This window comes from Falco cherrug, chromosome 9 (assembly GCF_023634085.1).
Source record: "Falco cherrug isolate bFalChe1 chromosome 9, bFalChe1.pri, whole genome shotgun sequence".
NCBI classification, from domain to species: Eukaryota; Metazoa; Chordata; class Aves; order Falconiformes; family Falconidae; genus Falco; species Falco cherrug.
Window position 1 is genome coordinate 32,168,179 of NC_073705.1, and position 21,908 is coordinate 32,190,086.

Genomic DNA, 21,908 nt, shown 5'->3' on the forward strand with positions numbered 1-21,908 from the left:
CTTGACTAGGAGTAATTAGAAAATATGATTGGAATATGGGACAGAAAAATCCAGTAACTAAATTCATATTCTTAGAAGTGAGAGAACCTGCTCTTTAAATGCAAATCAGAAGTACTGATCAAGATAAACTACAACACACTTACTTTTTGTGCGACAGCAGAGAACTTTAGCACATTGAGTGTTTCATCATATGCTGAAGCACACTGGCTTACGTTTACTATCATGTATACTTTCCCCTTTCCACTGAAGAATCCTTGAAGGAAATGAGTTAACTTACTTTCCCGAAAGGGTATGTGCTGTTGCAACCTTTAAAGACAAAAGAACAAATAACCAGAAGTTTAATAACTCCGTCAGTGCAAGAGCTATCCAGCCTGAAGACTTGGAAGTATTTAGAAAGCAGTAGTCTTGGAATCAGTTTAAATTGTTTTGGACTAGATACAACGGTTGGAAGAGCTTGTATGGCTGTTGTGACTGCTGCTGTAGCCATTATCTCACACAGGCTATAGCAATACAATCAATGGGAGCACTTAAAACCAAGAGCTTGTTCAACTGTTAGCCTAAGGTGGGTCACATAGCCTCCTGCTACAGTAAACTATATCCCACCTCTTCCTCCTCCTTTCCACATTCATAAAAGACACACATCTAGTTTAGGCATGCAGTACCCAACGTTATCAGAGATGCCTCTCACTCACTATCCTGCCTCTGAGAGTGGACAGTACCAAGTGCCTAGGCAAGAAAGCGAGTATTCACCAAACATGGAGATACTTTTCAGAACTTTTTCCCTAATTCCCCAGCAGTCTGTCATTTCCTAAATCCAGTTGTGCCCTTGAATCCAACAGCTGGTGATGTAGTTTTTTTATGCTTACAGGAAATTCTATAAGAAATCCTAAAACATGGCTAAACACACACTCACCACTGAATATATTGCCTGCATTTTGGACACACAACAGCTATTCAGTTATAGGAGTAGTGCTGCAGAACTCAGCAAAATAGTGACACTCCTTCCAGAATACATATATAGCTCATAAGTAGCTTTGCTACAGGACTGATAAATGAGAATCACTTTAAGAAAGTTACTGCTTCTTATTCAACTTGCAAGGGGCATCTATTAACACTTTAAGAGATCATGCCTCAGAACATTTATTTTATATTGTTAAAAATCCAAGTTAGCAGTGTCAGAAAAAAAAAATGTTCTGAACACATTAACAGTCCTCTAAGCAGCTTCCTCCCTGGAAAGAACAGGAAGACAAGACAGACTGTAAATTCACAAAATGCAGGTTTAATCAGGAACAGACACTAGCAAAGCTTTTGTATCTTAAGGTGTGAAAGACTGAACAGGCTGTATGGCAAAGTACAGCCAGGCATATTCAACCCAAGTTCATTTAACTTCTGGGACAGATCTTCAAATGAGAACCTACAGAGAAAGCATTTCCTGGACAGTTACTATATATAGTACTGGTTTTTAGACAACTAACTTTTTGTATTATTTTACTCTTATTTAGATCCTCAAGCTAGGGTACAAACAAGGGAAAGGCTTTCTTTTGTCTGCATACAGTTAACTAGATCAGGAGGTGAGTGTTTAAGTTATGTCCAGATTTAGAAAAAAATAAGACAAATTTTGTCAAACAGCGCACAGTTATGATAGCACAGCAATATCCCACTGATGAAAAGCGTTACACTAGCAGTACTTAGGCAAGTTTAAAGATAACTTTGGTAGATTAACAAGATTTTACAGTTTAGACTCTACAATTCTATACATCTTTTCACCAAAAACTCAGTGTTAACATCGTAGATTTTAAACAATAACTTTTAAACATTGTAAGCAATAGCTAAAAACCACACCCAGTTTGCAACTTTTAAAAGGACTTACTTTGACTGCTGACAGTTCTTGAGTGCATTAATACACTTGCCTAGAATCAGGAGGGAGTTGTTTATATTTCCACTCTCTTTCAATCTGTCGCCTTCATTGCGGGTCTTGGTATATCTTTCTGATCCAGCAAGATCACACATTGACAATCTGAAAGAAGACAAGAAAAATTCACTTCATTTGCCTTGGAACTGTCATGGTTTAACCTCAGGCAGCAACTAAGTACCACACAGCCACTCCTTCACTCCCCTCTCACCCAAAGGGATGGGGAGGAGAATCGGAAAGGAATGTAAAACTTGAGAGTTGAGATAATAACAACCCAACAAGTAACGCAAAAGCCGTGTGCACAAGCAAAGCAAAACAAGGAATTTATTCACTGCTTCCATCAGCAGCCAGGCGTTCAGCCACCCCCAGGAAAGCCAGGCTCCATCACACATAACCGTTACTTGGGAAGACAAACGCCATAACGCCAAATGTCCCCACCTTCTTCCTCCAGTTTATATACCAAGCATGACATCATACGAAATGGAAAATTCCCCTGGCCAGTTTGGTTCAGATGACCTGGCTGTGTCCCCTCCTAATTTCCTGCACCCCTTCAGTCCTCTCACAGGCAGAGCCCAAGAAATTGAGCAGTCCCTCACCTAGTATAAACATTACCCAGCAACAACCAAAACCATCAGTGTCCTATCAACACCGCTCTCACACCAAATCCAAAACACAGCACTGTACCAGCTACAAAGAAAAAAAAACCCAACTCCATCCCAGCCAAAACCAGGACAGGAACATCCACAAATTATTCACTTTTTAAAATTATCACCTTCCTTAGAGGAAGAATTGCTTGATTTTCACCGGCATGAACAGTTCCATCCTTTCAATGTTGCTTCCCCAATGAAATTTCACACTACCTCCTGCCAAACCCTTTCACAACATGGTTCTTATTTCACCCCTGCAGTCCTCCTCCTTCTGAGAATTTACGTGAGTTTAGGAATATAGCAGGTTAGCAGAACCTTGTGCTGAACAAGAGGGACGAAATATAGAACAGCACTGCAACCTGATGGATTGAGGTAGAGGGCCAAGTACTGTATGAGTGTAGGAGGTGGGGAAACCACCATACATGCATGATGCCCTACCAGGAAGCACTGGGTGTATAGTGCAGTACCAGTACATCAACATTGAAGAGAACCGACAACATCACAGAAGGGGTGACACTGAACTTACTCATTGACTCGGGTCACTCGTGGTGTTCCTGAATCTTCTATTTTCAGTACCTTAACTGTGAATATACTGTGACTAAAAGGAGAAGTTTAAATCAGCAGAGAAGTGATATAGTAGAACATTACCTTCAAAATATTTTTAGCCTCCACAACATCTGTTCAAATCATTGTTGAATCTGTTAACATAGCTAAGCATATACTTCATTAGATACAAACTTTTAAAGGGATATATATGTAGCACTTATTTTGCTTTTTCCTCAGATGTTTAGACGGAATAAAGCTAAGTGGTTTTGCTTGAAGGACAGTATTTGATACAACACTACTACCTTTAGCACCTGTTTGTCTTATTGAAGGATTGAATCCTTTTGGCTTAAAGCATTGAGTCACATACCGCTAAAGGATGCCAAAACTGAAACCTAGATATCTAGACCTTGTTAAACCCTCTTCCCCTCCTAAAAGCCACAAGCCGTATTTTAGTTCCTCCTTCCTCCTACACAGCATCCTATGCCCAATGTTTTTAAAAACATTTCTCACCTTCTGCTGGAGGTAGCGTTTAGTTTCGTGCTTGCAATACTCTGGTGTTTCAACCCCAGTTTTAGAAGTCTAAAAGCTTCTTTAGAATCAGAAATCTGAACCCACTGCAGATCTTTAGAAAGAACAAACATGATCATCTTGTAAATATCATTATCAAATAGAAAGAAGGGATTGGGGATAACGTATGAACACCAAGAATAATACATATACTTAAGACATACAAATGTTTTCCTAAGCCTGCTTCAGACAAATTATATTATGACAAATAAGATCAAGATTCCCCCTTCTATGGGAAAGAAAGGACAAATATTACATCATTTCATCCTATTAGCACACTGAAATATATTCCATCCAAATTAAGGGAGCAACCTTAGCCTGAGCACTGAAAAGCCAAAAAGGCAGGGTCTAATATGGTTAAGAAAGCCCTGTGGTCATATTCATCATGACAGAATTCCACATGGATAGCTTCTGCTTTAGACTACAGTTTTGAGGAGGGGGTCGGGGGTATGCCATCTGGATCTCTTTCAAAACCATCGGCTTCATTGATCTTTTTCAGTTAAGAATTTTGTCTGCAATATGATGACTGTATGTCATCTGGGTATGCGCTAAAGACCCACAATCCTACTAATAGAACTTTTAATATTAATATTGTGGCTTCTTAATCTAGAGGTCATCAAAATTGTACAAGCAAAAATACCAGCTCTGACCAAGAAAACCAGGAAAACTGTTGGCCGGTTTTCCTCAATAACATCAGGAATGGCCTTATGCTTCTAAGCTTTATACAAAAAATTATGCTGAAGTACAGCTCAAAGGAGACTATTTCCTACATTTTCTATTCTTTGAAGAAATGAAGGAGTTGGGTTTATTGTCTAATTCAGGTTTTTAATGTAGTTTGGCATATGAAAGATAAAAGCAGCAGGCCAAACACCTACAAAAAAGCCTTTAAAACTGCTGCCTTGATTGTCCAAAGAATCAGTAACAAATCAAAGTATTTTCAAATGTCTTTTTTTCTATAGCCAGAAACAAGCATTGAATTGTTATTTTGAGTTCTGTTAACTCCTCACCCTCTTCAAACCAAGACAAACTACATTACAGTTTTGATTAAGCTAAAAGTACTGTACTACGTAATTTGTAGTCAGACTGCACTTTCTCACATTCTCTGAAATCTGTTTCTCTACAGAAAATACTAAAATACACCCCAAAAAAAACCTGTTGAGCAGATTTTAACTACAGTTAGAAACTTCTGGAGTTTTGTTTTGTTTTTTTTTTTTTTTAAAAAAAAAAGTAAAATACCAAACCACAAACAAATTTGCCAGTTGTTTTCAATATTTCTCCTATTTCAAAGGAATATCAAGGCAGTGGAGTGCATGCAGGCCTTTAAAAAGTACAATCAAGAATAAAAAAGGCTATTAAAGATACAGCTATTTCTGTGTATGTAGATTGTTGCCTTTCATACTCAAAGTAGATGTTTCTTGTGCCACAGTAATGCAGTTAGGAGTTTTCTAATCTAGAAAGAAACACTACTACAGGAAGATTGACTTTTCAAATTACATTCGGCAATTTGCAATGTATTTTCATCACCTTTTACATAAGAACATCCCTTGATGTCTTGAGCAAGGCGTAGTGTTTTTCTTTTCTTGTCATTTGACATAGGAAGCAGCAGATCATAAAAACATTCATTGTAAATCTCAAAAAATGAAACCCAAACAGAAAACTTCGTGTAATCTTTCAGAGTTGTGCTAGATTGTTCCAGGTCTAAGAGTTCTTCCACATCTGCCAAGTACAGATATATTACAAGTCAATATAGGCCTAGTAAATAGAATTTATTTTTTAAAAAAAGTTAAAATTGATATCACAGCAGCCTTCTAAAAACCACTTATCCCAGACAAAAATCCATTTCATTTTTCCCCCTTCCTTCTTAAGTATCTTAAAGTCACACGCTTACCCTACATATTTGTAAGACACCTACTCTACCACTTCCTTTTCCACTTGCAAATTCTATCAAACATGCACAGCTTTGTTACAATTATTCAAGTCTCTTCAATATGACAGAATTAAACTAGCAAGTATATTTCACACTGATTTTTTTTTAAGCAAACCTAGTATTTAGGTAATTTTTACATGCTAGAATTCAGTTTATCTGATTACTTACAAGTACTCCAAAAGCCCCTTAGGATACAACTAGGGCCTATAGCATAACTAGTACTGCTTTTCCTTGCTATAATTTCATCTCCTGTAATGCCTGTTCAGATATTCTAACCATTTTATCCTTGGGTTTTCTGCCCAGATAACCTGCTCACTATCCAACTCAGTCATACACGTAGTCATTTTATTTTTAACGTAGGCCAGAAGTTAGTTATTGACCTTAAGAAAGCATCTTTACCAGCTTTATTTGCAATTATTTAATATAAAACATACCCTCAGAATCAATGGGTGCTTTGTTGTTAGAGCTGTTTTGATGGTCTACCTGCCAAAGAGAACAGAGTTTCTAAGACACACATTGTTGACAGTACATCACCAGTTACTTTGTAACAGCTCTATGGTCCTACTAAATAGGAATACAGCATAGTTGCACGTGCCAATACAAAGATTCTGGTTACGCATCACGCCTAGTTCAATGCACCTGTACATTCCCATTGCAAGGGTTGCTCTTACTTTAATACTCATTCCCAACACTTCCCTTATACCAGACCTTATTACAGTATATAGCATTTCAGCTTGCTAAACCACAAGAAAACTAGTCACAGAATAGAGGGGTGGGAGCCAACACAGAAACAGCACGATTTAACAGGATGATTTGCAGAAGTCCAGTTGCAGTTTACACATTACTCTTCAGGACTCTATAGATTCACCAGACTAAAATTTTTATTATTGGTGTTCTGCTAATTCAGGATTCCATATCTTACAGCTTACTAGGTCAGCCCTCAGAAACAGAGCTAGACATAGCACACTCGTTCACTTAAAGTGAGTGACTTACTGCTTTATGATACAGGCTGTAGAAACTTTTCACAGTCGAAAGAGTCTAGGTTTTAGAAAGGGAAAGATAAATTTCTTCTGCTAAGCTCTTTTAAAAACACATATATATACAAATAGAAAAATCCCTACAGCTAGACCTTACAATGTTCATACACTCTGTTCCCAGTTTTGGTTGGATGTTTTTGTTGGGTTTTTTAGGCATGGAACTGCAGAGAAGTGCAATTCATCTACCAAACTCAGTATGCTTAAGAGAAGAAATGTGGATTAAAGAACAGGTGTGGTTTGGTTCAGTTTTTTGTGTGTGGGTTTTTTTTTTTAAAATGTTTTGTCAAGACTATATTTCATATAAAGCTAGGATCCTATAAAGTGATTCCTGAAATAATTATTTACACAATCAAAGCTTTTAGATTTAAGCTTTACACGTATAAAACACCCACCCAAACTTGTCTCTGTTGAAGCAGATGCGAACTTTGCCACCAAACTTGTTCTTATAACCAGTTCCAGAAACTAGAGGGACATATATATATATTCACACATACACAACACATTTTTCTGAAGTCCTTAAAGACTGCTAGAGCTAGATCTAACATATGTCTGTGCTTTTTAAATTGAAGTCTTGAAGCATTTTGCTGCCACCTGCCTTCCACACTGGAGAAGTCCAGCTAACCAACTGCTAAAAATCAAGGTAACAGATCCATTCCATCCCACAACAGCTAGAACAACCCATTATAACCTATCATACCACTTCATTAAAAATAAAAACACCACAACAATTCCTTTCTAGTTCCAATTCCTAACATATGGTCAGGGTTTTTCTTATATTATTCCATTAATTTCAGAATTAAAAGCCCAAGAAAAAGTGCTTATACAAAATACACGTCTCCTGTATCTGTAACTGGACTGAGCAGCTTTAGAATTCCAGGCAACTCATAAAACTGGAGCGTATTTCTGGACCACTCAACAGTGGTCTGTTAAAGAATGAAGTCCAGTAGAAAACCATTTTCATTCAGACCTTTATAAATCCTTCTGTATATTTGCTTTACACATCTGCTGTTTTTAAAAAAAAAAAAAATTGCTTCAACCTCAAAGTCATTAATTTCTTTCAAGTATCCTGAAAGATAGTTTAGAGGAGCTGCCTTTGAAGTAGACCTACCACACCTCTAGAGATGGGAAGACTATTTGCATTCAGCCCTTCTTAAGCACCAGCAACCCCAGAGGATAAATTATTAGGTGTCCACACTATAGGAAAAAGCTTGGGGTTTACATTCCATTAAGTATTCAGCCACAAGACAGAAATCCACAGAACAGGGTTCATCAGCTCTGTTGCTCACTTTACTGCTAATCTGAATAGCTGGCTGACAGCAAAAAGATACATCCATGCTCCAATACAGAGTCTTTGCCCATTGAAAAATTAAGAGGGTAACACTGAGATATCTGAAGATGTGTGTGCTTATCAGTATAGAATAAAAGTGCTCTTTACCTCTTTTGTTAGTTCAAGTATTGAATTTTTAATAGAAGTTTCTTCTCTCACTTGGTCTTTAGTCAGCTTTATATAATCTCTGCACCGGTGGGGTTTGATATCCATTGTTGTGTATAGCTTTCCTTGAATACTTTTAAACAACAGATCCATAGCCCTTGGAAGAATACCAGCATCATCTTCTGTCCCTGAAAGCAACACACAAAAGAAAGTTTAATCATTACTGTGAACAAGGTATACAGATAAATGAAGACAGAAGGATAAGCAATTCTAACCTCAAGGTAACACATGAGAAATTTGGAGGTAACTTACAGCATTAAACAGTGGGGTTTTGTATTCTCAGGGTAATGACATTTGTGTTAAGAGTGTTTTGAAAGGTATTTGGCTTTCAGCAACAGCTCATGCTGTATCCCTTAGACAGTAAAGGCACATAATATAAAACAAGAACTGCTGGGGTACTCTGTATAAGCTTAGCATTAAGGACCAAAAAAACAAACCAACCACGACCAACAGACATTTAATAGATATGTGCAGTTCCTCAATTGCATCTCTCAGGCTGCCTTCACACTCTCTCATGCAAGTAATCTCGAAATACAACTGATTCCGATCTCTCAGCTCTAGTCCTGTCCTAATTCCATAGACCCTATGAAAAAAGTTCTAGAAGCCTCGTGAAGACACTCCTTTCCTTGTCCCAGATCTTTTTCTCAGAGCATACTACTTTTGCACCTGAAAGGCAAAAAGCAGTCCAATAAAAGCCTTAGTTTTTAGGGCTGCAATTCTAAAAAGGGTTCATTTATCTTTGATTTCTAAATCAGAGAGGAGAAGGGAGAGTGGAAGAAACTGCTGTCCCATCTCAGACTGACAGCATCACTTTCCAGCTTTTTGATAATTCCTCCTACTCCTGAAAGACAGGTTTTTACCACAGACAGCCCTACCTGTGTCACCTAAGTCAGAACCTACGTAAAAATCTGGTTGCACTCAAATAGCAAGCTAGTAACCACATAATATATTATTACATTTGTTTTTCCTAATCTCCTTTCTTCTCTAACCATTTTCTGCTTATTGCAACACCACTTAACAATTAATTCAATTTAATATGAACAAAGCAACTGTCACTGGCAAACAACGACCAGTCCTGAAAAGCTGCTTCATCTTTCATTTGAGTCCTTTGCCGCTGACTGAATATAGACTCCCATGTAGTGCCGAAGTGGAAAGGCTACATTGACAGTAATGGGAATAACAGAAGAGGAAATCATGGCACCCAGTGAGCAACATTCTGCCCTGCCAAATCTTATCACGAGCTGACAGTTAAATCCTAAAAAATGTAATACCAAGAAAGAATCTCCAGAATCTAAAAAGTCATGAATCAGAAATTCTTGAGAACACACACAACAAAGTATACCCCAAACTAGTAAAGCGTGGGGGGCTTATACACTTTAGGAACTCTGGTGTTTTTTATTTACCTATTATTTATTAGGAATGGAAAGATCATCCCCATTATTGCCCCAGATTAATGGTAACAAAGTACTGGCAGTATTCTTCAGTAATAAACCACCTAATAGATAATCACTTGGAAGACAATGTCACTTCTATAAAAATCAATTTCCCATGGCACAAAACTCATTGTCCTTCTACTACTTCTGCATATAAAATGAGCAGTATAGCATCTAGAACTGCCATTTCACTAGAGAAGAAACTATTTCCATGCGAAACAAATCACCTCATTTGTTAAAATGCTTTGAAAAATAATTAAATGACATCTTCTGACCAGAAGGGATATTGAGACTTAACAGTACAGAACTAGGGCATCAGAAGACAAAGTCTCCTAGGGTATTACTGATAAGCTCAGAAGCTTGAGACAAGACAGAAATACTTGGAAGTAATCAAACATGTTTTAAAACTTTTAATCTCTGCCTATAATAATTGAAACAGACTGAAATACTATTCCTTATTTGAAGATGGTGCATACAAGATTATTATTATGAAAGTCATATGCATAATGATTAAAATTAAAAGCTAGTCTGGTGTAGAATGACTTACACTTTTCACATCCCGATATATACAAAGTGTTTTTTCCCCAGCTGCCCCTTCTCCCTGACACTGTAGATACTTGGAGGAAAAAATGAAGTCACACACACTACGTTGAAATTATTAGAGCCTTACAAAGCAGTAACACTACATGTTTTAACTCTGGGAACGACTGTTTGTTGGCGATTTAGTGATACTTGTTATGGAAGGAGCCTTTCAAAGGCTCTTTATTAATATTCAGGAGAAGACAATGTATAGGGCTTACAGTTTAAATAAAGCAAAGAGTTATATTGCTGCTAGAAGGAATCCTCACTTTAAAAAACAGAAGGTCATTCAAGGAGAACTCATTTCTAGATATACCTTGGAACGTGTAGGTTTTCCCAGCATTTGTAACACCATATGTAAAAATAAGACGATTGCATCCGTTTAAGAAATCTTGCACTGGTTGCTTCATGGTACCTTCAAAGAATTCTTCTTGAGTTGTTTCAGGTCCAAACACCTAAGCATTACCCAAGAAATATTGTTATTCTGTTTAAGCAATCATTAAAGACTTTTAAAAAATCTTTTACGTTCTGTATGTTTATAATGTTAAACACTATTGACAGTTTAAAATTTGCTTGGTTATTTAATAAGTTGAACAACTTTTTCCAGAAATTTAAAAAACTTTTAAAGACAATTCATTTACTCTTGAGAAAGTGAATTTCTGCATCATCTGTCCAGAAGTTTTTTCACTTAGCCGACTCAAAGAGTTTTTGGGGGGCTTCAGTATGACGCTTCTTGAGTCTTCAAGTGAGATGCAGTCCTATTAAAAGGAAACACAATCAATACAGGTATGGAAAGACTATGAAGAGCTCAACTTAAAAGGGAAAAACCCTCACACATTCCAAGTATTTTTAAATGTAGCAATGCCACACCTGAAATTCATTTTCTCTTTCCAGCGATGTAAGTGGCCTAATACGCAAGCAAACTTCTATGTGTCCCTTAGACTCCAAACTGCTCCTCTTAATTTAAGGAGAGAAAAAAAAAAGTTAGACATTTGACTAGATTCTTTGATAATTAGCATGTTAAGGCAGTTTTATTTTCAACAGGCTACTTTGAACACTTATTTGATGACAGGGGTAGCAAAAGTAATTTACTATATCAGTTTTTAAAAGTGCTTTACAAGGCCCCTGCAGAAGTTTGCTGTGATAACTTAAGAGTTCATAATCTTACAGCACATACATATACACACACACACACTCTCTACGTTCAGGCTAACTAGAGATCGAGAATGAAACCCACAACAACATTCTATGACTAAGCTGCTCTGGACTGGCAGTTAGCCTCATTCATAGAAGATTGATGCACCCAATAACGTACGAATGCAGCACCACACAACTTTATCTAATCTTATCTATCTCCTCCAAATTAGAAACATATTAAAGATGCTTTTTATCTTCTCTGTAAAATTCTGATTGCTCTTACTGATGAAAGAACTAAGCTTTTTAAAAAAAAAATATCCAAACAATGCCAACATTAAAGCTTTCTTACCTGGCTTGTGTCTGAGCTTGAGGAAACCAAAGAAAAGTCAGCAGAGAGATCTGCTTTAATATCTTCCACATTTACTGGTCCTGTCCTTTCAAGGAGCTCAACACTAGCAATGTAGGAAGGTCTGAGAATTTGCACGTTATCCAGAGTTGGTTCCATCCTGAAAGATAAAATAAAACTATTTTTTCCTCTCCGACTACCTAATGTAGAGCTTCTGAAGTCACTTAGAAGACAAGTCAGTTTGCAACAGAAAGCTTCAATTTCTTTAAGGAAAAATCTTTCTTCACCCTTGTCATAATTTACATAGCATGTTTCTGATAGCTGGGGAAAGAGTCTGCAGAGGGGTTTGCATCATGATGAAACAAGAACATCCATTCTTCTTTCAATGAAAAGCAACTGCTTAGCACAGAAAAGCCTTACACATCGACCACAACCTTGCTAAAAACCATGTCTGACACAGGATTTAAAAAAAAAACACACCAACAAAAAGACCAAACCAATCATACTGTTCCACATCCACTTTTCCATCACCCCTTTATAGTGTTCTTTAGAATAAAAGCTCATTGCAAGAGCAACCCAAGCTTCATGTTTGCCTTTGCAGGACCTGTCAAACAGTTGCTATTACAAAGATAACAGTGTAGCTTAATGCAACATAGAGTTCAGAAACATTCCAAAACCTAATAGTTTTAGCTATTAAGGTGACACCAGAAAATTAGAAGATGTCATACCAGAGTACAAGTATTGTTTTTTAGTAACTTTTCCCAGTCGTTTTCCAGATCAGAAATTCATTTATTTATCTGTAATTTAATTATTTTTGTGCATCTCAATCTGGGCAGTGAAACGCTGCTATAGAAAATGAAAACAAATTGATCCTGTGTTGATATTAGACAGGTAAGTTTTGAAATAAGCTTTTAAAAGTATTTTATTTAAAATAGTAGTATTTTGTCTGCACTTTACACTCCTATTGCTTTTTTCTGTGATATTACAGATGTGACTTGGACATTTTTAAGGATTAAGTTTATATACTTAAATAACTAATTTAAGTAAATATAAAATAACTCATTGGACAATTATCCATAGCCTATGGCAGCAAGCATTCATTCTAGCAATTAGATACATTCCACATGGCCTCCTACGGTTTTGAAGCTTTGGTCACAATGACTGAATAGTCTTCTAATACTACATCCCCATATCAATGCTACAGAGACCCATATGTATTGTCTCTCTAAATACTAACGGTGAACACACAGTGTTCATTGAAACAATGGACAGACCAGGGCTGGTTCAAAGCCTCTTTGCTCAGGAAGAGTGTTGCTTACTAAGCAGTCAAAGCATTTTTGTTCCCCCCAGCATAAAACGTGAAACATGCCTGCACTTCGGTGCCAAAACACTTAATAGTGCAATCTTCCCATCTAGCATGTAGAAGGCAGATACAGAACTTTGTGAAGCTAGACAAACATCACCAAGCTGCAAATGAGGTAAAGTTATATGTAAACTAAGCAACCACGTTTATTCTGTTTCTTCTAATCTACAGTTTCTATTTTGGTCAAGCAACTGTATGAAAACCAGGAAAAGCTTGACCTGAAATGTTACCAGAGCTTGAGAAAACGCTGACCTGGGAATAAGATACTACTGGAAAGAAACATACCTGTGCTATCACGATGTGGAAGTCCTATTCATCAGCTACAGAAAAATCGCAGCGCAAAACTCTTATCAGCCCTTGGCAGGAAACTCATTTGTTAGAAAACTGACAGTTCTGTTGCTTGAAGTATAAGCTTATGTTAAAGTGTGATTTGTCAAGATTATGCTCTCATTGCGTGCCTTTTTAGGTAAGGGGCAGAAGATAAACACAAAGCCCCGCATGCAAAGCTGGCGCCACAGGTGTCCCTGCAGCCGGGCAGGGGGGCCACCGCCCGCCCGCAAACCCCGAGCTGCGGGCTGGGCCAGCGCTGCGATTGCCTTAGATACTTCAGCGTAAACTAGTATATTGCCTGGCTGTAGCCACGAAAAAGTAACTTGTACAGCGGCATATGTTATTACAACTCTGTTTATCATGACAACAGAGTCCAGAGCTGCAGGCGGCCTAAGGGAAGGCGACCCTGCGCGGCGCGCACAGCGGAGCGCGGCACAGCCCGCGCACGGGGCCTGGAGGGCCGGCAGACGGCACAACGGGCCGGAGAGGCCCCGGAGCACACGGGATGCCTGCCAGCCTACGTAACACACAAAGCACCGGCCCTCACGCTCAAAAGCGTTTAGAAGGACAGTTTTCCCTCTGAAAATACCAACCTTTTACCTCAAGGCCTCGCAACGGCGCGAAGCTCTCAGGGGACACTGCCGCAGGCTCCGCCAGCCACGGCCCTAGGGGGACCCCCCGCCGACTCGCACGACCCACCGCGGTACCGAAGATTTCGCGCAGCCCCCCCGCCCCGTAGCGCTAGCGACGACGGCCGCAGCAGGGCGAAGCGAAGGGGAGAAGCCTCAATACCCCCCGCCACGGTCACCCGCACTGCTTCCCTACTCCGCGGCCCCCAGGCGGCAATCACCGCCTCCTTCCCCCCTCAAGCGAAAGCCCAGCAGCCCCGGCACCCGTGGAACTTACCCGAGGGCCTCCCCCTCGCCGGGCGCCCCCCGCCGCCGACCCCCGTCGTGCGCAGGCAGCGCCGCTCCCGGCCCAGCACAACCGCCACAGGGCCACGCCGCCCCGCGGCTGCTTTTCAAATCCGACCAATGGCAGAGCGCGGCGCGCGCGGCCCCCTGGGACGGCGGACGTTGCTGCGGCGAAAGGCCCGACGGGAAGGGTAGTTCTGGCGGGCGGGGCCCGCGGGGCGCGGCGGCGGGAGGTTGGCCCGCAGGCGGCTGGGCTTTGCTACGGCACTGGGTTGCGAGCGGGTGTGCACTGGGTCTCCCGTACTGCGCGCACCCAGAAACCTCTGGGCCTGTCCCCTCAGTGGCAGCAGGAGCTGGGCTGCCACGGGAAGGCGCCCTGGCCTCGCCGCGCCCGCCTGCGGCCTGCTTGCGGCCTGCCTCACCTGCCCCACCTGCCCGCCTCGCCGTCTGCGGTGCCCGGGCCTTGCCGCCCTCAGGCCTGACAAGAAGGATGTATGTAAGTTCAAGCTTGTCGATACGCAGGGTGATTACAGTGATGATATTTCTGCAGGCGTTTTTCAGGCTGAGCAGCAAGTTGAGGCTTTGTAGTCTGTATATGAACGGGACAATCAGTGTTGGCAGTTAGTGAAAGGGAAGAGGCCAGGTGACCATCTCAAGCTGCAGATGTGCTATATCAGAGCAGGGATCCATGGAATTGGGAAATTCCAGTTTTAAGTTTGGACTATACTTGTTCCTTACCCTGGGTTACAATACTGATAGAGTGACAGCTGTGGAAAACAGTTAGTAAGGTGTCTTTGTTTAAAACCTTCTCCAGGTGGCCATTTTTTGGTACCAGGTTTACATGATGGGGATTTAATTTCATAAACAGCAATGAGAGAAATCTTTTGGCTTTATTCTCAAAACAGTGTCATAAGGCCAAACAGCTCATCCTTTTCTAGAACAGCGTGTGGAAACATGCAGGTTTTGGTAAGAAAAGTCACCATAAGTTTCTGTTTAGACTCAGGAATTCTTTGAACTTTAATAAGGAATGTCTGCCTGTTTAAAATTGAAATGAAAGGAAAAGTAACTTGAAAGTAGTCAGTAACTACCAAAACCAAATGTTGTCTTTCATTTGAAGAAAAGAATGCCCTCTAGTGCAATCAATTCTGTAAAAGAATAATCCTACACAGATCCTGGATCAGCTGCTTTGATGAGGTTGTCTTTAAGATCAAATCCCATCTTTCTTTAAACTGAGGCTGTCATATCAGTAAAAGATGTATACTTGATTTCAGTTCAGATGCAGGCCATGCTACAAAAGTTGGTCTGCTTTAACAGCAGAAAATGATGCAATATTGAATTTGAAATTGTTTGCCAAGCAAAACTGAAAAGCTCTTATAGACATTCTCTAAGACTTTTGCTAACTTTCTGAAAAGTATCTTAGTTTCTATCCTGAAGAGAACAGTGAATTCCAACTGCTGAACTAACCTAATGCCAAATCACCTTTCTCATACCAGGAGGGGACTGAGGATGGCTCTCAAAGAAAGAGAAAAAGAGAAAAGGTCTGGGAGCAGACCTGAAAGTTGTTCTCTTCCACTTGTTGTAAAGGAAAACTGAAGATCTTCTGAGAATATTTTGCAAGGTATATTCCTAAAAGAGTTGGGAGCTATTGGCTGCAGAAAATTGTTCTTGCTAACTTAGGACATAAGAAAGCTCATGGTACAATCAATATTTTGGTTTTGTTTGAATATTAGATACATGAAACTGTTTTTATAATATAGTACATGCTGCATAATTTAAACTAGTATCTCAGAGGGCTACCTTCAGCATACCGAAAGAGCAAACTAAAACACAATCTGACATGTACTTCTAGCCTCAGACAAACCATGACAAATAAAACATTAGATCAGCATAACTAATCCAGCCTGTTTCGAAGTGGGAGATGATGAAACTCCATTTATGTAAATAACCTTTATGGCTTTCTACTAATATATACTCCTTAAAGTGGTTTGTGCAAGGACAATTCGTTGCAACAGAAGGAGCTGCTGCCAGAACAGTTAACTCATTCATCTCAGAAATTTGATTATTTTTCTTTTTAAATTCTCTATAACTTGTGGAGCAAGGTTGCCACTCTCCAAGGGGAAAAGTTTCTTTTATAAGTTACTTGTTAGAACTCTCACCTTTACCCTTAGAAACTTATGCTCCTTGTATTTGGGACAGAATTCAAAAACTGTGGATAGTTTACTCATATGAGTGGTGAGAGGATGCCCCACGACACAGCGTATCTCAGCTATCTTTTACATTGCTGTCACAAGTAATGAGAGAGACAGTCAACACTGCTGGGACTTGGCCCAGCATCATCCTTCAGCATATCTGAGCAGCAGCCAAACCAGGACTGGCTTCAGCTTCTTTGTACTCAACTCACCTTCCCCAGGGATTTAACAAAGTACTTCATTCAGTTCCCCCCTTAGCACATGTGTTTCTACTGTGCTTCCCCATGCCCTGACAGCGTTGCCTTCCTGTCCTGGTTGGAGACAAAGTCCTTCTTCAGGGGTCATTTGGAGCCGACTGGCAAGGAAGCTCCTGTTCCTTGTCACAGAGGTGTCTTGGAGGAAGATGGTGCATTGTGTTATCTTCTTGGTAGTCTGCCATGTCAGCCCTTTTTCACCCCTGTTTTTCAGGGCAGTGCTTGTCATTTTTATCTTGTTATTTGCATAGTTCTGTGGATGCATTTCACACTTCCTTTAATCTGGACCTATACAGTGGTACCCTCACTGCCCCATTCCTCTCAGTTGCCTTCAGGTGACATTATTTCTAATGCATATACAGTTGATTTTATGAACTCATGACTTTGCAGGCTGTTCATTTGCTTTTTTTTTTCTTTAGGAATATAGGTATGTTTTCCTTTATCATCTCTTTTAAGCAATGAGCTGCTTCTTTAGTCTTATGTTTCCCAGTTCATTCAATATAACTTTTTTGTGGCTGACTTTTGATTCTTTACCTATTTGCTTGTTGCCTGCTTGTGCCTCCTAAAACATGTCTTGTTGGTTTTCTGTAGAAGTTGGTGTCATGTTATCTGAAACAGCAAGACTAACTTTAAGGTCACAAACTTAAGAACAGCTTGGGTTGTCAGTCTAGTTTGTGTGCTATAGTGGGCATACGTTCAAGCTTTCCCTTGAACCAAGCAGGAGAGAGGCAGTCACCTGGAAACAAACAAACATTCACATTGCCATCCTGTGCAAGTTGACTAGCATAGTGTTTCTTCCTTCAAACAGACATGAACGTATATCAGATTGATTACGTGAAACAAGGTGCCCAGAGCGTGAGGCTCACAGTAATGTCCAGACTTAGCACCTCAGCCCTGCTGCAAGGCCCCCCCAGCCCCGCTTGCCCTGCAGTGCTGGTGGAAACCGCCTCAGCTAGGAGCAAGACCACAGCTTGCACTCCACTGCCTCAACCCTGCCAGGTTCTTGGGCCAACCCCTAGCAGAAGGCACCTAGCTTGGCCCACGGGCTGCCAGAGGAGCTGGGCACGGCTGTGGGTGTTCCCTGGCTTGGAAGGTTTCACGCTGAAGGTAGATACGGTGTCAAGACCAGATGATCAGCAGGGCTGGGCAGCAGAGGGGGGTTGGGCAGCAGAGGGGGGCTGGCCAGGGCATCAGTGCCCTTTCCCAGGGGTGCAGAGGCTTTCTGCTAGCCCCTGTCCTGCAAATGCTGCGGCTTTTTCGTGGCTGATTTGGTTAGCTGAGTAATTGCAGGATTGCGGGTGGGGTGGGAGGAAACCTTCACTGGAAGGTGCTTGCAGAGGTTACTTACCTGAGGAGCTCTGGGAGTATAAAATACAGTCTGGAAAATGAATCATAGACCCACTAGCAAAGAGGGGGCTTGAGTAGCACGTGCCAGTGTGAGATAGTCAGCCAGGAGCCTGGGGAAGAAGGAGGGGATCGCTGAGAGGCAGCTGGAGGCAAGCTGTGGCACCTGGTGCTGGACTTGGGCCTTGACACTTCTCCTTTGGCAACTTCCCAGGGCCAGAGCTGGCTCCTCCAGCAAGTGAGGTGTTGGGGTTTCCTGTGCTCTGGGTCATGGTTGTTTAAAAAGTCATGCACTGAGGAGAGAGAGATGTGGTTGTGTTAAGGCTTGTTTAGGTACTGCCATGAGTGTGCTTCTCATAGGTGCAGTGAGGCCCCCTAGTTCCACGTCAGAGTTTTGTATAATGAAGATGTTTCATCTGTTCAGCATATCATTCTTAAATCTTCATAGCTTCATTTGAAAATGAAGCTGTGCATGGCAAACACAGTGTTACTCCTTGAGCAGAAGCTGTATTGTCTTACATAGGAGAAGATTTGAAATATATTTACTGAGATGTGTTTTGTTCAGTTTGCATGAGTCAAGACTTCAGTCTCTGGAAAGAGTGCAACTCAGAAAAGCTATCACCAGTTCTTCCTGCTTCTCCCTCAACCCTCTGGTTATTCCTTCTGTCCCTCTTCAAATTATTTCATAATTCTCTAATGAACTAAAGAGATCATTTCAGCTGTAACCAAACTCTTAAATCTTGTAATTAAACAAAAAAGTTTCAAAATTTATTATTCTCTCTAATATGGTAATATAAGTAGTCACCATTTTGAAGGTCAGGTCTAGTATTTTGAAATCAGAACCTTCTATCTCTGATCAACAGGCTTAAAATGTACCTGAAGACATAATTGTGTGTTTTGGATCATTACGCTTACCAAGTGTATGAGTATACTTAGGTTCTCATGTTATTTTTATTTGAACAGCTATTTCAGAAGCATGTGTAATGAGGTGCTTCATAGCGTTCTATACTGGCTCTAGTGACTGAAGGAAGTGAATGGCTTGAATATTCTGAGGAATTAGTAATGCAGTTGATTTTTTTAGTGTGCTATATATTTTCCTCACCCACCCATGCATATTTAAAACTTTTATTATTATGAACACTAAGCTTTTCAAGGTAGAATAATTAGGGCCTTCCATTAGGGCATGTTTTCCTAATATAGTAGGATTCTTAACCTCACAGGGGCTTTTTAACATCATCACAGTATAAATAATGATAAAATATATTTCTTAAATGTTTCTATGATATATGCTAGTCATTTGAACGGCCACGTTGGAGTAAAATTTAATAGCTGTCAAGATGAATAATAATTGAGACATATTTTGTGTATCTCTGTGTGTATGTATATATTTATATATGTTTTACTACCAAAGGAAACTGAACCTTTACTAACTGGAGGCAAAAAAAAAAAAAGATGGCTTTTTTTTTTCTTCTGCCTCTTCTAGGGTCTTTCTGTAACTGGCAACAGATGCTGTAAGACAGTCATGACTAAGTATTTGCTTCTTTATTGATGAAAGGGGCTGAAGCATTTAGACACGAGACAGCTGATCAGGCCAAACAGGACGATATCATAGTAGGCTATATAACAGCAAAAGTGACCTCCATTGGAGAAAATGGTAAGAACTGTTTTCTCACTGTGATGCAAGTATTTGTCCTATAAATGTATCAGCTGTTTTGCCTGACTGCTTCATAGTCATGTAGCAGATAGTGTAGTTGCTTATCAGGTGTTTGTCAGTAGTAAAACTATTAAAAAAGTATTAAAACATACACAGTCAAAGGGGTTTTTTTTTGGTGAAAGTATATTTATTGAGAAAAGATGACTACTCTTAAACTGTAAGCTGTCTTATTTTTAAGAACAAGTCTGCATAGGTGGCTTTTCCGTAGAACTGCCTGCCAAATACAGTTTCTGGGGCATTTGTGATGTGCCCCAGAAAATTAACTCCATTCCAGCCAGACCCAGTACACTGCCTCAATTTGGGTTGCTGAATCATGTAAACCAGGCATTTTTGAGCTACTGGTAATCACATAACGGGAAACCTTTACAGAGAATCTGCAAGCAGGAAGACTGATGGTGTTGACTAGGTGTGCAATAGTCTTCCCTCCTGGTCAACATTATACTGACGTCTCAGGACATACTCTTAGAAACAGCTCTACAGATGGAATAATACACTGAATCCTGTACTTAAGTCAGTATGAGTTTTACCACTGTTTTCACATAGCCAGGATTTTGCATCTTAATTTTTCTATGGATTTCAAGTCCTTATATCCTTTGGACATAAAAATGGGGTAGTATTGGTGATACAGGACAGATGAGAGTCCAGGAACATTGGCTGTCTACTTCAGAAAGTGGTTTTCTGTATATGCTGCTTATATTTCATGAAGTGTATTTGAACTGTGTAAACAGATTTTGTTTGGTATCCTGAAATGATGTCCCCTCTTTTTTTTTTCTTTTTTTTCTTTATTTCTAAACCTGTGCTTAAGTTCTGCAAATATTTGCATAATGTCTTTTTAGCTCTGAGTCTGGGGCTAGGCCTGTTGCCACTTGTTGCCATACATGATGTTAATTATTTTTTTTGCAGACACTGTGTTAGCTTGTAACCTCCAGGTTAAGGGCTGGGCATAAATTCCAGTTCTTATTAGTAAAACTTTATTTTTCTCCATGTGTTGTTGATTCTTTTTCAATCATTCACAAAGTTGTATAAATACCAGCATGAGTAACCATCATTTCAAGGTAAAATCTCAGAATTGACTTGCCTAAAATGAAACATGTGTTTGAGTTTTATTTCAATTGAAGTTTCAGAAGTTTTATTTCAGTTCCAGGCTGCTTATGAAAATTCTTCGTGATGTAAGAAATTCAAGCTTTAGTCCTTAGGATTACTTTTTTGAGAATACTGTTTCTCCTTTTGTAGTATTGCATAAAATATAGACTGTAAATAGCTATCTTAATGGTTCCAGAGCTCTCAGAACAGTCCCGGAAAATTTTACTAAAGACATTCTGTTGCTTGTTACATTCTCAACTGTTGCTCTGTCATCTTACTAGAAACTTAACAAAATAAATAAATTGGAACATGAAGTCCATACTTGTCTAGAGTAATGCAATTCTGAAATAGAGCAACTGGTTAAGATACCAAGGTATATCTAAATATTTATCAGATCTATAGCTGATAGCTGAAGAAACTGAGAGATTTCCACTAAAGGGGTGTGTGTGTGTGTGTATGGATGTATATGAAAGTTCTGCATAGAAGCCAGAAGACTGGAGACTTCGGCATCTCAAAAATACAAGATACCTTAAAAAAGATGTGGTTCAAGAGCAAGAAGCTTACTGCTCATGTAACATGGGCTAAATCTAAGGAGCAGGATATGATACAGTGTAGCCATTACAGTATTTCCATGTAGTATTACTCATCTTTCTGGCTCTGACACCCAAGACAGAGCTGCTCTTATTCTTGGCAAGTGTCAACTGTCTGTCTTGACCTCAGAGACTAGTGTTGTTCTCTGACATAATGTACCATTCCTCAGAATGTCATCACAGCTTTGGGCATTCAGGGCTTCTCCTTGAACTTGGGAAGATATGATTAGAGTGGGAAAGTCACACCATTGACCTTCAGATGTTTTAACTTCAGCTTCCTGTAGAGCCAGTGGCGAGAAACACTCAGAATAGTTTCAGGCCTAAGTTAAATTCTTATTCTTGCAGTTACGTTACAAGGTGCAGCTAAGCAATATAACCGTAACCAAATTGCCCTCTGTAGGAACCTTGTTTTCTTCACTAGCCTGTTAGTTTAGATATCAAAATTAATGTCTAGTATTTGGTAACACAGTTATCCTACAGCACAACAAAAAGGCAAGGAATTAA

The 21,908-nt window shown here is 39.9% G+C and overlaps 2 protein-coding genes across 3 annotated transcripts in view; one reads left to right on the top strand and one right to left on the bottom strand.

The window, feature by feature from the left end:
• KIF20B (kinesin family member 20B) overlaps positions 1–14,360 on the bottom strand; it is a 43,313-nt gene extending 28,953 nt beyond the window's left edge. The window contains exons 1-12 of one of the 2 annotated variants that reach the window (XM_055721448.1): positions 14,223–14,360; positions 11,627–11,783; positions 11,011–11,097; positions 10,782–10,898; positions 10,457–10,595; positions 8,072–8,256; positions 6,034–6,082; positions 5,197–5,388; positions 3,616–3,727; positions 3,086–3,157; positions 1,871–2,017; positions 144–306 (exon numbers count right to left, since the gene is read on the bottom strand). In XM_055721448.1, the coding sequence (XP_055577423.1) occupies positions 144–306; positions 1,871–2,017; positions 3,086–3,157; positions 3,616–3,727; positions 5,197–5,388; positions 6,034–6,082; positions 8,072–8,256; positions 10,457–10,595; positions 10,782–10,898; positions 11,011–11,097; positions 11,627–11,782 (1,419 nt within the window). In that variant the 5' untranslated portion in view covers position 11,783; positions 14,223–14,360. The remainder of the gene's footprint in view (positions 1–143; positions 307–1,870; positions 2,018–3,085; positions 3,158–3,615; positions 3,728–5,196; positions 5,389–6,033; positions 6,083–8,071; positions 8,257–10,456; positions 10,596–10,781; positions 10,899–11,010; positions 11,098–11,626; positions 11,784–14,222) is intronic. The other variant, XM_055721447.1, reaches the window with a different exon arrangement.
• Positions 14,361–14,588: 228 nt separating this feature from the next.
• Positions 14,589–21,908, top strand: part of PANK1 (pantothenate kinase 1) — a 48,367-nt gene continuing 41,047 nt past the window's right edge. Inside the window, exons 1-2 of the mRNA XM_055721453.1 lie at positions 14,589–14,726; positions 15,724–15,848. The gene's annotated coding sequence lies outside the window, so the exon portion shown is untranslated. The remainder of the gene's footprint in view (positions 14,727–15,723; positions 15,849–21,908) is intronic.